Below are 16958 nucleotides of genomic sequence, written 5' to 3'. Positions count from 1 at the left end.
CTCAGCCGTTTTTTTTGTTGCAACCATGTTCGCGTCTGCATAAAGCTTCAGCAGTAAACGGTTGGTGCGCGAAAGTTAAGGCCGTTTCCAGACGCCCATTTTGGCAGCTAGTTCTTCTTTCTTTTTTTAATTTCCGAATTAGCTGGTTAAGTTTGCTAATGCGGATCCCGACTCATGCTTGGCAGAGGTTTCACTTTTGGGGCACAGATGACAAGCATATTCAACCCAAGAATAATGCATTGGAAAAGTAAAAAAAGAAAGCTTACGATTAATGTATTTAAGTGTTTCAAATAAACACGGAAGTTATCGTCTCTTTGGGATTAATGAACGTTAGGCCACCTAATCACGTTCGCTCGTTATGTGTTCATTGTCGTCATTAAAAGCGTTAATACAGGACTAAACTGGCACATAAGCTGGTAGGCCTATTTTAAGAAACTTTTTAGAACTATTTCACAGTTTTTAATTCTGATTAAAGATGCCCATTTCCTGAAACAGTTCAATAATCTGATTATGAACTGATTATGAGAAAGATCTTGGTGTGTATGTTGAGGCTTCCATGTCCCACTCTCGCCAGTGTAGGGAGGCAATTAAAATGGCCAGTATAGGATGTTTGGTTACATCTCTAGGTGTGGCGTTTAAAAAAAAGGAGGTGATGCTAAGATTATACAATTCCTTGGTAAGATCGCACCTAGAATATTGTATGCAGGTTTGGTCACCATACCTTAAAAAGGACATTGCTGCCTTGGAAAAGGTTCAACATAGGGCTACGAGACTGATTGCTGGTCTTAGAGGAATGTCTTATGAGGAGAGGTTCGCTGAGCTGAATCTGTTTAGCCTCGAGCAAAGGAGACTAAGGGGGGACATGGTCCAGGTCTATAAGATTCTAACAGGTCTGGATGCTGGATAGCCATAGGCTATTTCAATATTAGTTTAAATATTAGAACTCGTGGCCATAAGTGGAAATTAGCAGGAGAACATTTTGAAATGGATTTGAGAAAGCACTTCATTACACAGCGTGGAATAGTCTTCCTGTCAGTGTAGTACAAGCTACAACCCTGGGTTCCTTTAAATCAGAGCTAGATAAGATTTTAACAACTCTGAGCTATTAGTTAAGTTCTCCCCAAATGAGCATGATTGGCCAAATGGCCTCCTCTCGTTTTTAAATTTCTTATGTAAATTAACATTTTAATTTAAGTAACTAAATAATGTGTTACTGCCAAAACCAAAGGATGTCCTTCGATAAACAAGTAACTTGTTTGTTAAATAATACAAACAAAATGACACGTTGGAGCTTTATATAACAAGAACTGTAGGAATATACATTAAAACCCATGGTTTGATTAAATCGTATAGGCTTTGCATATGTGCTTGCTCTTGCATTGTGGAATTTGACTTTGGTTACTATTTTTTGGTTACTAATATCGTATGAGCACGTTGATTAAATACCACACCAGTAACCTCACAGACAAAAATAGCTCACTGCTCCAGAAAAACCACCTCAAACACCGACCTACAACTTTGGATAGATATTGTCACTTAAAAATCCCACATAACGTAACCTTATTTGCAACGCACATTCAGAAAAAGTTTTTAATATGGTAAAGTAGATATTTCCAAATAAAGTTAGGCCTATATGATTGTATTGAAAATCAACATTTTCACACAAATCAGAGTATGAAATTTGTTTGCCTCGGCATTTCAAAATAATTTACTGCAAGTGTAGTGAAATATAATGTTTCCAGCAAAATAAATAAAAACTGCAGGGATTGTGCATAGACATTTTGAAAAAAAGAAATCCGAAGAGAGCGATGGTGACACCTCTTGAAACAGGATATTTGTAGCGCTCACGCATTTTCCCATTGTGCTGGAGTGCCCTCTAGTGGTACAACTGCAGTATTTTACCTTAATGCTCTGTGATCGGGCGCTTTACGCGTAAGGCAAAGGAGTTTGGTAACATATTACACACAAAATTACATTAGAAAATGACGCAACAAGTTCCCGGATATGATTTCTTCTATACATGATTTAATGTTTATGCATTTGAGAGAGCATTTTATTTCCAAGAATGTACATATTTAATTTACTTTAGTAGGCCTATATATTGTACATATATTACAAAATGCGTATTAAAAGTAACCTGACAGATGCAACTAATATCTTTTCTTTAATGAAATTTGTCAAGTAGTCCAGTAAACAAAAGAAGTCCTCGACAGTGGAAAGGCCATGTTCCATCACGGGAGTGGATGGAGTGGTGCTGTAATTACTGAATAGCTCTCTAGCTATTTTTAGACCCTAACAATAATACGGCAGCCTCCGGTGGACCCGGTGCAGAGGAGCGGGCGCGCCTTCGGGCTCCCCGTAATAGACTTCTGATGCCGCGGACGCCTATCTTCCCTTGCCTGCCCTAGTTTGCGCACATTCCACTTCTCAGCCTCCTACTTCTCATTCGTGCCTGAATGATCTCATTCGGAAATTCATTTGAAACACACAAGAATCATTCAGGAATTCATTTGAGACATGCACAAAATCATTCTTATTATACTCCACTGTGCGGTCTCTATACAAAGTGATATAAAGGCATGCACGCACTGTGCATTTTAATACATCAATGCCCACGTAATCTATGAAATACAGCCTATTATTTATTGTCTGTATAGCCTTCCAACATTTAAGTTTTTTCGTCTAGTGTCTGCATTGACTGGGGATTTGTGATTTAGCTAATGCGAAGAGTAGCCTACAATAAGCACTAAACGGTTCAATCTAAGGAATTGCTGAAGGGTCATTCTGACAAGACAATCACTCATCTCTGGCACAAGTGCCGCACAGTCAAGCATCGGATTCTGCATTTATGGATTCTGCATGGAGGCTTGCCATGCGCTTAATTGATCAGAAACAACAGCTAAGTGGAACAATAAAAAATATATGCGTCTTTAATCGCACACATTAAAAAAGACAAACTTTGTTAAGAGATCATCACTTGTAAAAATAATTAATTATGTGTGTACTTGGCAATGCATAAGCCATCGTTTAATTTTTTGTAACTACTACTGGCACGGTAATGATTATAATGACTGCGAGCACGGACACGATAACTAAAGCCGCCATTTTACACATTTTATTTCGTCTCTGTTCCGCTTCCTTCCTTTTCAGCAGCGAGTCATAGCCTGGGGTGTAGAGATCTTCCAGCCAAAAGCTCAGATCCTTGGGGTCCTCCTACAGAAGAAGGACGAAGCGTGATTTAAGTGAAGGTTCCATACCATCATGTTTTCATCGTCGTTATTTTTCCTAGTCTTTACTGACTTCAACTAGGGGCACACTCAAAAACAATATGCCTCCCGATGTTTCAAAAACTTAATAAATACCTAGGGAGTAGAATCAGAAGATCGTGGCTAGCTAGTTGTTTAGCGATATATGCTGCTTCTCTGTGTCCTAAATGAGAAGCACAATTATATAATAGGCCTACTTTAATAATATTGTATAGACTGTGCAGGGTTGCCAACTCTCAATGCTCGTGCAAGAAATCTTATGGCAAATCTATATTGCTTCATCATAAACCTAGCATTAGCTACATCAAAACCGTTGGGGTAGTTTGCAAACCTTACTGAGCATTTAAAAGGTGATAAAACTCTTAGATACATATAAACGTGTGTGCATGTGTGTGCAGAAAATCTCATTCCAGCCAGTTGACCAAAGTTTCGCAACCCTGAGTATATTGACTATTCGTAACCAACAGGAGCCCCCCCCCCCCCCAACCGTTGGGGCCCCCACGCCCCACTGCATGGTTATTGCCATTGAAAGAGCACCTTTGAAAGGAAGTTCCCTCACCCCAACTGACAGCTGTGAAACAGCTCAACCTTTTCAAAACAATGCAGCGAGCTGTTCTGTCGTGTTGTTGCCTCATCCACGAACATGAAATCAGCTGACATCCTCTTGGCCTCACATGCAGGCCGACATCATGAAGATTTTACTGTGCTCCATATAAACAGTTGAAAATGGGAGGGGGGATGAGCATGCTATTTATTGGCATAGAGCCCGACAATGAGTAGGTGGCCTGTTTAGTTGGCACGGAGCCTACTCTCATCTTAAATCAGATCAGAGGAACACTTCCACACATTCTTAATGCCCGTCCCTAAGTTCATTTTTAATACTGGCATGACGGCATGACCCAGAATCCTGAGTGTAAATGTGTCGCATTCCCTTGAATAGAAATTGTGAGGACCTGGTTGATGAGTGATGATAACCCATCAAGCCAGTGGTTTATGAAACTGTGCCTATATCCAGGCAGTTGTGGGTTTGAATCCCGTGGCCTGCAGAGTAATCATATCACTGCAGGGCCCTTAACCTCAATTGCTCCAGGGGTGCTGGATGTTGGCTGACCCTGTTCTGTGACCTCAAGCTTCCCTCCCCGTACCTCGCTTTAGGACAAAAGCATCTGCTAAGTCAATAAATGTAAATTTAATCTGCGGCGCAGGTCGTCCCTTAGGAATGAACCACAGGGGTTGATGTTAGCTGGCCCTAGCCTGAACATTCTCATACACAAAACACTGAAATCGCAGATCCGTGATTCATCAATCCATCTATCTTTTACACTGCTTATTTGGGAAAAGGTCAGGCTGAGCCTGGAGGCGGGGGGGGGGGGGGTGGGGGGGGGGTGGATGGGGTGTGTCCTTGTTGGGGTGCCAGTCCATGCCTAATATGCTAATAGGATTCAGCTTTTATACAGACAGCTTCTGTATCATCTTCTATCTGTTTACTCAGCTGGCCGCTAATGTAATTATATCCTGCCCCTAATTGGGTGGTTGTTTGCTTCTTAGTTCATTGTACTTTACCGTCCTCTCGGTCCTTGTAGGCTAAGACGGTGTTGCATTACCATATAAGATTCCTGGAGTCTTTTCAACAGGCCTGTATTACACTGAAGGACAGCACTTTACTTTGTTGGGTGGCCACTATTCATAGCTGTGAGCATAATTTATGGAGTTCCCCCCCCAATAAGATTTCATAGCCTGCGATTTGGCTTATGCACATGGCCTATGCTAATACCTAGAGAGAGTTATTTTTTTGGTGGTGGGGGGGGGGGGCGCAAAAAGGTACTCTAACCAGTATGAAATGCAAGCAGGGTCATGAATCGATATGGGGGTGATTACTGGGGCCTGCAGATTTTCTAAAGCTGCAACTGCAAGAAAGCAAGAAAAAAAACCTCAATCTTTAATTCAGATGTTTTTTGTTCTGCTAGAATGTTCTTCATCACTGTGCAGCTGTGAGTACAGATCCGGATAAGAGCGTATCTGAAGTGTCCCTTGTTTGTAACACAGGGGCCCAGTAATCTGAAGGGTTTTCTGTGAACTCACATCTGGTAAGGGGTCGCATCTTTTATGCAAGAACAGTCAGGGAAACTGGATCTGTTAAAACAATAAGAGCAGTGTGGCAAGACACCTAATAGAGAGGTAATATGGTAGTGGGTGATGCCAGGGTTAGTCTGATGCATGCACTGGCATCCCATCTCTGCTGTACTCACATCATACTCTGTGTTTACCCAGGTTGGCTAAGTGGTTATGGAAGATGCCTGGATGGATGCATGGATGGATTTATGGATGGATGGATGCATGCATAGATGGATTTATAGATGGATGCATGGATGGATGGATGCATGCATGCATGGATTTATGGATGGATGCATGGATGGATTTATGGATGGATGCATGGATGGATTTATGGATGGATGGATGCATGCATGCATGGATTTATGGATGGATGCATGGATGGATGGATGCATGCATGGATGGATTTATGGATGGATGCATGAATGGATGCATGGATGTATTTATGGATGGATGGATGCATGCATGGATGGATTTATGGATGGATGCATGGATGGATTTATGGATGGATGGATGCATGCATGGATGGATTTATGGATGGATGCATGGATGGATTTATGGGTGGATGGATGCATGGATGGATATACTTAGGACCGTCACTAGGATCTTATGACATCCAGGGCTTTACACCTTGGTTCTCAAACTGATAGCATGCTTGTAAAAACATCTGAGCTAAACAAACCTTTTGGAGCACATTCAGATTTATACTGTATACTGAGACTTCAGGTCCAAATGCTCCAGCCTCTGGATATGTTCTCTATAGACTAAATGTACTACGATTTTGCTGGACTTAAGCCTAAAATGAATGAAATCTGACAACCAAAGGATTACAGTTTACCGTGATCATGTGATCTTCACCATCACCGTTTCCGTTTATACGTGTACGTTACCTTTAAATAATCCGATAGATGAGAGTGTACAGGATGCCTGTCGTACTCCTGCACCGTCCACGAAGGCTTTGACTTTCTGCTCTCCCAGCTTTCTGCCGTCTGCATGTCTGAGTAGAGGGGGTTCCTCTTGATTTTCGGTTTCAGCGTCATCGGCGTGACGTGCTTCTCCAAGACGCCGTCCACAAACACGGGGCTGCTTTCCAGAGACGGCCTGTCGCCGGTCAGTCTCCTCTGCTCCCTCTTCGGGATGAGAGGAAAAGAGGAGCAGTGTTTGCTGTCCTCTGAGGAGCTTAAAGGTATCATTTTCCCCCAAGGATTTATCATTTTATCACCTCCTGTTAATTTTTAATTAAACATGCGATTTTAGCTGGAGTTCTGCAGCCAAGATGGAATTAACTCATGAGAGAACTAATGCTCTAAGTGTCATTTTATATTAAGTTTGTGTGACGAATCCATTCCATCCCAGACAGAGCCCCAGATGTCCCTGGCTACTTAGTACTATTATCATTTTCATCTGAGAAAAAAAAAACACACTATTGTCTAATATAAATCATGCCTTACATATTATCGGCAGACATTTAAACAGATGTTTGTATACAAGTACAACATTTTTCTGAACATCAGTACAGAGCAGTTAAAATTGTGTGCATTCTATGCATTACTCAGCATAACCATACTTAATCAATGACGTCTAATGTATATTACAGACAAAGTCAGAAGCCAGTTAACTGTTCAGTGGTAGTGGGGTCTCGGATTTGCAGTACCTGCATGTAGACCCGGTTCTGCCATTGCCTCTGTCCCGACAGCGCGGCCCCAGCCGTGCACCCGACCTGGAACATCCCATGAGTTGCAGGTAAGGAACTGACATTCAGTTGGAGGAATTTCTCCGGGTGATTATTGTTGGGGAGGGCCGACAGATCCATGTTTCGTTGAGGATAGACAACGTCGGAGGACAGGACGGCTTGCAGAGCTAAGGCCTCCTAATTATTCATGACGCTCTGCTGCCCGTGGAGGTCGTGTGTAATGGTATCCGACCCCTCCCCGCCTGTAAGCGGACTCCCGTGGTGCCAGCAGGTGTAGCGACAGTGTCTGTCACACGCAAACATGGTGGGGTCGTTCGCGGGGCCCACGGCTGCTTCTGAGCCGATGGACTGTGTTTTATCAAGAGCGGCCACTGAAACCTTTGATTTACTATGAGTCTGCATGTTCAGAGGCATTTGGATGCTGTCCCAGCTTAGGCTAGCTGCCTGTTTGGGGAAAACAGTGAGAGGTACAGAAATACAGCAAAATATAGCATGTGGTCTGTCAGAAATAGACTTAGTGCCAGTAGACTGGAAAAGAAATCTGTACTATGTTCTGATGTTGTTTGAAGTCTTGTTTTTGTTTGTTTGTTGTTTTTTTTTAATCACGCAAATAATCCAGGCTTTCATTCATAATGTTACATCAGTTTTGCATTAAATGATATGCAGTGTTGGGCATTTCAGATCCAGAAGCTACAAATCCAGACCAAGATTTTGTTTCTACTGATCAGTTAAACATAAAGAGTCACAGTCACAGAGTACTTAGCTGGTTGGTAGAAACAAAGTCTTGGTCTGGATTTGTTGCTTCTGGACCTGAAATACCCAGCACTTAATGATAAGTATCCTAATCTGGATAGTATACTTCGATCTTCTGATCTAGGAAAGAAAAGCACAGTGGTGCCGTGATCCCTGTTGAACAGCTACCCTTAACTTTTTATCTTTAACTTAAAAGGCCACAAAAAGGCTGGATCATTGAAACATGGTACAGCTGAAAAGCATTTCTCAGTTGCCACTGTAACTCAATATCTGGCTGTCTGAGATTAATTTAGCTTTCTTCTGAACACTGTGAGAAGCCCGTTTTTACAGTTTAGGAGGGAGGGTGAGGTCCTCTGGAGCCCATCCTAGAAGTGTTTCAGGAAGGTGAAGTGCCGTGTGCAGTGGGCAAGGCCGGTAGCCCTGTGTAGCCCTGGGGAGCCCTGTGTAGCTCTGTGTAGTCCTGGGGAGCCCTGTGTAGCCCTGTGTAGTCCTGGGTAGCCCTGTGTAGTCCTGTGTAACTCTGTGTAGCCCTGGGGAGCCCTGTGTAGCTCTGTGTAGCCCTGGGGAGCCCTGTGTAGCTCTGTGTAGCCCTGTGTCGCCCTGTGTAGTCCTGGGGAGCCCTGTGTAGCCCTGGGGAGCCCTGTGTAGCTCTGTGTAGCCCTGTGTAGCTCTGTGTAGCCCTGGGGAGCCCTGTGTAGCCCTGGGTAGCCCTGTGTAGCTCTGTGTAGCCCTGGGGAGCCCTCTGAAGCACGCGTCTACATCGTAAGCAGCTCATGCTTCTCCATAGATCTGAGATATAACTGCAACAGCAAAAATGGGGAGCTCAGCTAGCATCTGTAGTCTGAATTAGTCTGAGTAACACTTTATTTGATGGGGCACAGATCATATAGTATTATACTTATCATATAGTATTATACTTATGTAGTAATTAACCTCAAACAGATTTAATTACATAATGATCTCATGTTAATTCATTATTAATGAATTGTGACGCATGTCTTATCTCAAGCAGTTACTATATTTGTTACTATATCTGTTAATTGTTTGTCAGTGAAATATTGAAAGAACCACTGAAGGAACAAATAATAAATAACACAAGTGAAATACTGATCTCATGTTTGCTCATCATTAATGAATCATGACACATCCTTTATCTCGAGTAGCAACTAGATTTCTTTCAATTATATTCATTATGTCTTTTAAGTAATTATAACAATGCTCTTTTTTCTTTTTTATCAGACATCTAATTTTTTAGGTTGACGACAGCGAACGTCGAAACGTCAGGTGAATAAAACCTAAAAAATTAGATGTCTGGTAAAAAAGAAAAAAGAGCATTGTTATAGCAACTAGATTTGTTTATAATTTTTCACAGTTTGTGCTCCAGTAGTAACTGAGCTATTAATAAGTATTTGCAAACCATTAAGTGAATCGTTAAATTGAAATTCAGAAATGTCACAGAAACAGCACACAACAAGGGACAGAAACATTAACAGACATAATTTGTATAACTACAGCAATTCAGTAATTTTTCTTCTTTCTTAAATATTTTTGATTGTTTTCTATGTTTTAAATATAGAACATAAGAACATAAGAAATTTACAAACAAGAGGAGGCCATTCGGCCCATGTTCTAAGGAATGCAAGTAATTCATATTTAATTTTCTGTCAATCATCTAATTTAAGTTTGTCTGCAGCATGAAGGTACAATCAATGTGGATGTCAGTTCATTCACAAGTGTAAACAAAAGTTGCAATTGTTTTTAATTCATGCCATGCAAATCAATGAGTATCACTCTAGAATGTATAGAATATTGTATCTAATTGGGCACGAGGTCAAAAACACACAAATTTGGCAATTAAAATAATCTAAACAGATTAATGAAAAAAAATAGGGCAAATTGATATTTTTTCATTAAAGATGACACCTACCCCATGAACTAACACAAGAAAATCAAACACAGAATGTTTTGGGGACAAGATTAATGCTAAGGTTATCTGAGCAAGGCTAGATTCTGGATAACCATGGAGACAATTCTATATTTCAAAATATAGCTCTATTTACCATTGATGGAAACTAAGCCAAAAATAAAGAAGAAAAACTACCTGATTTAAAACAGACTACTTGACGCTTCATCCAAGAATTTCTGTAACTCCTGCTCGTATTTACAGGGTAGGAACTACATTACACATATCATACAACAAATGGTCATAAAAACGCAGGTGCACCCAGTCGGGATGTTCATTTCCAAAGTCTGAATCGCAAATCACGATCAATGGCTAATTGATTTTCGACTAAGAGGCAGAATTGTACACAGGCAACAAAAGTAATACACAGAATATCCCTGCAGACCACAACTAGGAGACGAGACTTCGGATTCCTTTAAGGGCATGATGGTGTAAGCAGGTTGGCTGGTGTTACTGCACAGGTGAAAACAATCAGGTGGCTGAAAAAGTGAAGGGCGATTCCGTCTCTGAGGAACCAAAGTTTGTGGGGGCGTGACAACATGAGACTGACTTGCATTCACCCATCCTGTCCATAGAAAGTATCCATTACAGGATCACAGTCGAATTGCATTTAATATGAATAAAAATGTGGGTTTGATCCAGAAGAGAATATGGATAAATCTTACCTGGTATATAAAACCCTTGTCTAAAATGAAGATATTCTGAATACGAATGTTGAATTAGACTACGATGGCAATATGCGTACAGTACAGTATATCAGTAAACTTAGCCCAATACCACCAGGTCGGCCTAATCTGTCAATAGAGGAAGAGGAACCAATAGAAAACTTGCCTGCAAGTCATCCCCTGGTAATTACACTAGCTGGGCATTCAGTAAAACAGGAAAGCTCCATAAGTGACCTGGTCACCAACCTCTTGGAAGATGTAGAAGTTGGTGACAACAAAAAAGTAGGAGAAATGAAATAAAACAATGTTGTTAGTCAGAAACTTCATATATTGTGAATGCAGTTTTTGATATAATACAAGTGTTTGGGTTGTCATGATAACACCTAAACAAATATGACATCGCCGAAAAACCCAGAATGTCCCCTTAACTGTATAACATGATTGAATAGATCCTATATACTCTGGCTGAGGTCCACTAGAGAGGACAAAAAAGAACGTCAAGACATTTAATTAAGATTCAGTTTAAGACTCTGGGAAATAGTTTTAATATATGTATATATTTAGTTATATTAAAAAATGTTCATTAAATATTTTAAGAGTTTATATATATATTTTTTTTATTAGAGTTTGAGTCTATTAATCAAGAATTATAAAAAATACTTTGCAAATTCTACATAGAATAATGTTGCTTTCAGTAATGTTTGTTCTCGAAAAGGCTTTCTCAATCGTATTTCCATTCCTGGTTTATGGGCCACACTGTGGTTTCGTACAGTTCCCAGTGAGCAGGGTGTCTGAGTTTAAGAGAGTTCTTTGCCATTTTTTAGAGCACCAGAGATTCACAGAAAGGTGAGGATTAGAAACTAGAGAGACTTAGAGGGGAACACAGTATTTTAATGAAAATTTCACAACAGTGGAATGCTGTTTTAAAAAACATAAAACGGAAGTATGAAGATTTTAACACAGATTTGCTAGACTCATACATTCTACTTGTCATAAAATCCCAAAACAAAAGTCTCTTTTGATGATGACAGAGGTTCTTTTTTTTCATACAGCAAAATGGCCTCCTCTTCATTCAAGAAAAATGGCATACAGTATTGTTTTTACATGTACAAATTTTGCACTGGATTTAAAAGTTTTTCTTAGGAATGTTTTGGTTCTGCCTTTTCTATATTTATAATATCACAGTGTAGATTTGATAGTAATTACAATGAATTATAATTGCTGTTATTTAAGGACCAAGAGTTTGAAAACTTCAGAGGAAGAAGGAAATAAAATTTTCACTGTACTCACTGAATTTTACTAGATAAATTACCAATTAATTCATAATAAAACCCCTTCATCTCAGAGAGTGTACAAATGATAAAATACTTGAATGTAATATTTGAATTACAAAATTAAACATTTGTATCAATGTAAGTGGACCTAACACAACAGAAGTAACCCATCTGTCAAAATTCAATAGTTTTAATCTAAAAGCACCAAAAGACAACAGTAAATGAAGATCTCAGTAAATAAAAACTAAAACCAATAAAATCTGAAATGCTACAGGTGGTAAGCACCTCATTCTTGTAAACTAAGAAGACTGACAAAATCTAACAGCCCTTCCACACCGCCGAATGCTAACTGCTCATTACAGACAGCCGCTAATATTAGTGATAACCGTGGTCGAAAAAAATGAATAGCACCACCGATTCCTATTCTTAAAATGTGCTGAAAGAGCATCTTTACCAAAAGCATGGCTAATGGACACAACTGGCAGAGCACCAATAAATAAATTACAAGGATTAAATAAGCCGGCGGCTCCTGCTTGTACCTTTTTGTTTTTTTTTTTAAGTGCACTTGATATAAATAAAGGAGGAAGCATCCATGGTCGCTACGGGCGGCGTCAGCTTTTCTGCTGCATCCTCTGTGCGTAAAAGTCCCTGCATGTCTCACAGCACCGCTGGTACCAGCGCATGTCCCGGCACAGGTTCTTCTCCCGGATCACCCTGCAGTACACTGGCCACTGGTCCCCCAAGCACTTGAACGTCAGGGCGGCTGAAGGACGGGGAGAGCACGGTAAGTCACCCCATGGATGTGGGGGAGTGAGACTCAGCGCATCGGAAACACACTCTCTGGCGCCCCCTGTTCTCCCTTCGAGGTCATGCGCAAATGCCCTAAGGAGAGCAAGTATTTTTAGCTGAGAAATTAGGCTAAAATATCTTCAAAACCAGCAATACTCAACGAAATACGGTAATGTAATATGCCAGTACACAGCGCATTCAAAATTGCTCATACTGTACGCACTTTTTCTGAACACTAACCATGGGATTAAAACAGTTCCTGCAAAGTTTTTTTCTCTAAGTGATGCTTTCGTAAGCATTACTTTCTGTTATCAGAGGCAGAACTTAAAATACAATCTGAGTAACATATTATTATTAAATTGATAAGATTGCACATGCATCGACCTTTTCGTTTTAATCGTATTTATTGGATATTGTTACCAAACACCAAAACAGGAAGAAAGTAGGTAAGGACGTCTCTGAATAGGCTGCCTTTGCGAAAATAGAAATAAAACCAGGGCAATAACTGCCTTGTAGGCAACAGCGGAACCATGAATAGCAGCCTTACACATGAAAGGACTGCCTGTCGAGGGCTTGGAATCAAACATGAAAGACAGACATCGTCACTCTAGAAGAGAACAGTAACGACAAGCTACAAGTTTCTGGGAAATTAGGTACACGACCACTCTTTCTGACAGCCACTGATTGTCATACGACTTGGGAAACAATTAGCCAGCTGAATAACAACCAGGCACACGCTGACATGATTCTCAGAGACTGCTGTGATATGATTTGTCTAAGACAAAATCCAGTAAAATGAAAAAATATCCCCAATTCTGGCAACGTTTCTGCACCCTCCGGCATGAGGGCCGTGGTTGAGTCCCACTTACCACAGTCTTTTAAGGTTTATTTAGAGCATCACTGGACACAAACTGCAGTTTTCCAATTATTAATAAACATGTTTTTTTTTCTGAACATTTTTTGTATGCATTTTCGTGCAACATATAAAACTACTTATTGTACATTTCATAAATTAGACAAACCATATGCAGGTACAAATAACCGAAGCATTAAACGTTAAACTGTTTTTTCACTCATAATTTTTCTTTTAAAATAGAATTACACTCCTTGGTGTTTATGGGTGTAAATAAAAACATTAAAGTAACGAAAACCGATTTGTGTATTTACCGAGTGACGTATGGTAAATAAAGTATCATTATTAATTAAATAAACCGTGCATGAGCCCTGATATTTTCACCTATAGGTGGCGATGTTGTATAAAACTGCTTTGTTAACGTAACAAAACCCTGTAACTACTGCATTTTAATTAATATTACGAGAAGCCACCTGTAAATCTGTGAAACTTCCGTTTTCGAAATGAAACTAAGCGGATCGTAATTAGAGTATAACAACCACAATTTGCCAACTTTTATTGCTGTCGACTCGAGGGAGTCGGCACTGCATTTCGTAGCTTAATCGCAAAAATGACCAACAAAGATTATGAAAAGAGCTATATAAAGAGTTAGTTAAATGGGAAGTTGAGGCGCTTATTAAAATGCAGTAAAACTGGGAGACGGAAAAAGAAAAAAAGCGAAATCGCTGAATGCAGCGCCAAACGCATCCATGCCTCTGCAAAGCAAATAAAACAAACCGGTTTGTTAAAAGCCAAATTAAAAAGCGCTGCCGGGAAAAAACACTTTAGGAAAATTTTAAAAGCACGGTCGATAAATATAAAAGCATTTTCAGAAAATTAAAAAAATAGGCCTACCGCCGAATGTGTGTTATAATGAAAACGGTTTGGTGGGTTATAATACAGATACGTCTGACTTAATCTGAAACAGATTTGAAATTGCATCTTATAATAATAATATAATTATTAGGGGCGAATTGTAGCCGCCTCCTACGTGTCACCCAGCAGCTGCTTTTAGATTAAATCGTGTAAAAACCTTGACTATAAACAATATCCCCTTACAGACGGTTTCCCTCTTAATTTTAAAATATATAGATTTTCTTTCCCTGAAGAAATAACATTTTTAGCCATTCTGTGTAGGTTTTAAAATAAGAATGTAAACAACTGAAGCGGGGCGTACAGTCCATTTTACTGGTAAAACCAGGTTTTGAAACTCTTGAAAGAGTTACCTGAAAGATACTTTAAATATTGCACAATACTATAAATGTAAAGAATATGATGAGAACAAAATACATTCAAACCTAGTAGGTGTATAGAAAGGTAAAGGAAAATACAAACACAATTATAACTGTATCCTAGTTTATCCTGCACATCGTTTTTTAAACTTAAGCTAACTTTTAAGTCGTATAAATCCCATTAAAACCATACATTTTTGCCAGAAAATTTAATATTTCAACCATGAATAGGTTTTCATGACTTTCCAGCAATATACCCTTAGGCCAACCCTAGGTATGAAACTTCTAACATAGACCTTAAACAGTCTGTTATACTTTGAGTTGTTACTTTTCTACACAATGTGGTTTTTATTTTCTTCTATGAACTGACTTTCTACAGTATGACAGCATCTAAATCAATATCAATCTTGTTTAAATGCTTAAATGTGTTTTCAGCTCGTCTATCCCTCTGTTGGGTTGCAAAAGCCCTTTGTTAATCATTAAGACAATAAAACATAAATGCATGTAGTGGATGCTCATCTCGATGTCTTATCAAGTGAGTCCACTGCGACAATGATGTCACCCCTTGGCGATGACATCAGGACTTGTTTGTGTCCCTGTGCTGGCAGACAAATCCTCCAGCCCGTTAAGTTGTGCTGGTTACAAGTGGGTTCAGTCACGGGTCAGTGTCACATCTGTTAAACTGGTGCTGTGACTCATGGGTTAAAACATGTGAGGAGATCACTAATCATGACTGGGTCTACTGTAGCAATCATGGCACCTCATCTTAGAGTTCAGCTGGTTCACCAAACCAAGATGATGTGATGTATGGCTCAGGTAGGAAGGTCGCGGGTTCAAATCCCAGGGTTGGTAGAGTGATTTCACTTTTGACCCCTTGAGCAAAGCCCATAACTCCCAGTTCCTCCAGGGACTGTCTGACCCAATTCTCTCAAAAAAATGTATGTTACTTTGGATAATAGCATCTACCAAATAAAGTGTAATATCAATTTAATGAATTGCGGGTCTTTTTTTCTTTGCTGACTAATTTTCATGGCCAATAACTTTTGCTGGTTTGCTGGTCAATAAAACACTTGTTGCTCACACTTTTGGCTCAAACATCTCAATAAGGCTCAATGCTGATACATTAATTTACCAATAATAAACTAAACACGACGGCCACAAAAGCTTGGGCGTCGAGACAGAGGACGGGACACTTGCCAAGCCGCGGCGAGGTGATAGTATTGACGTTGACCCGCTCGTTGCATGGCTGCTGCTGGCACGGCCGGTAGGCCGCTGGCTTCTCAGACGAAAAGCACTCACGGCTGTGCCGCCCCGTGATCTTGTGCATGCACTGGATCACCCTCGACTGCATTCCTTTGCCGCACGTCACGGAGCACTGCATGGGAGGGACAGCACAGGCTGGGTCAATGGAGGACAAACAGGGTACTGTCACTGTACGGAGGCCCAAAAGGACCATCCTTCAGAGGGTCTGCTCCAGTATTAGAGAAAGTCCATCAGAAAAACAGAGTCAATTAGAAATAATACTCTTTCAGAAGTATGGGGCGACATACAAACAGGAAGTGACAGGGGGAGAGTTTTCACAATATGTTGTAGAAACAAATAACAAATAGAACAAAAGTACAAAACACAGAACAGTGTGCAATAGGCTCATGGGGGTTTTACTTACACATTGATTGATCATCTCTCTGGACCAATCATTTTTCATTCTGCCCTCAGAACATTTTTGCGTAAGTAAAACTCCCACGACCGTGAAACTCAGGGGTGGACACAAGTCATGTTACATTAGTTCATTAAAAAAAAAAATCTCTTCACAGTAAAAGTAGCCATTTTTTCCACAATTGTTCATTGCCATAAAGCTTAACAGGCTTGAGGTGCACCTGCACAAAATGTGAAAATATGACATAGCCAGGCATGTGTGTGATATTCATGTTACCTCAGCATGTTACGGGTGGGAAGCTGAACTTTCTAGACCAGCAGTTCTCAAGTCCTTTAGCCTGAGGACCTACATTTTTCCTTGGTCATTAAGTCATGACTCAAATTTTTTAAATTTTGAACCAAATTTATTTTGCAAAAATGCTGCAGTAATAGTAAATCACACCTAAATCAACATAAAAATGTTTTTTTAAAAATAATTTCAAATTAATTCTATTCAACAATTCAGTTTTGGAATTTTTTTAACCACATTCCCCATGACCCAATAAAAATAGTCCCAGGACCCACTGCCAACTGTCAATCCTCTAGATTTCTCTTCAACAGTCAGTTATTAATCAGTTATTTAAGTTTTTGCCGCCACTGTTAAGCATGGTTAGCCACCTCTAG

The 16958-nt window shown here is 40.0% G+C and overlaps 2 protein-coding genes across 3 annotated transcripts in view; both read right to left on the bottom strand.

The window, feature by feature from the left end:
- Nucleotides 1-2902: 2902 nt before the first annotated feature.
- minar2 (membrane integral NOTCH2 associated receptor 2) lies at nucleotides 2903-7191 on the bottom strand. Its single transcript, XM_072714783.1, has 3 exons — nucleotides 7033-7191; nucleotides 6269-6502; nucleotides 2903-3213 (listed from the first exon to the last, which is right to left on the bottom strand). Exons 1-3 carry the CDS (start codon nucleotides 7189-7191, stop codon nucleotides 3028-3030), a joined length of 579 nt encoding a protein of 192 aa, XP_072570884.1. The 3' UTR covers nucleotides 2903-3027.
- A 4131-nt stretch (nucleotides 7192-11322) lies between these two features.
- Nucleotides 11323-16958, bottom strand: part of LOC111841204 (A disintegrin and metalloproteinase with thrombospondin motifs 19) — a 75021-nt gene continuing 69385 nt past the window's right edge. For both annotated transcript variants that reach the window (XM_023806793.2, XM_023806794.2), the window contains exons 22-23: nucleotides 15837-16014; nucleotides 11323-12489 (exon numbers count right to left, since the gene is read on the bottom strand). In XM_023806793.2, the coding sequence (XP_023662561.2) occupies nucleotides 12338-12489; nucleotides 15837-16014 (330 nt within the window). In that variant the 3' untranslated portion in view covers nucleotides 11323-12337. The remainder of the gene's footprint in view (nucleotides 12490-15836; nucleotides 16015-16958) is intronic.

This window comes from Paramormyrops kingsleyae, chromosome 7 (genome assembly GCF_048594095.1).
Source record: "Paramormyrops kingsleyae isolate MSU_618 chromosome 7, PKINGS_0.4, whole genome shotgun sequence".
Classification (NCBI taxonomy): domain Eukaryota; kingdom Metazoa; phylum Chordata; class Actinopteri; order Osteoglossiformes; family Mormyridae; genus Paramormyrops; species Paramormyrops kingsleyae.
The sequence above is the reverse complement of the archived record's forward strand: the minus strand, read 5'-3'. Positions and strand labels throughout refer to the sequence as shown.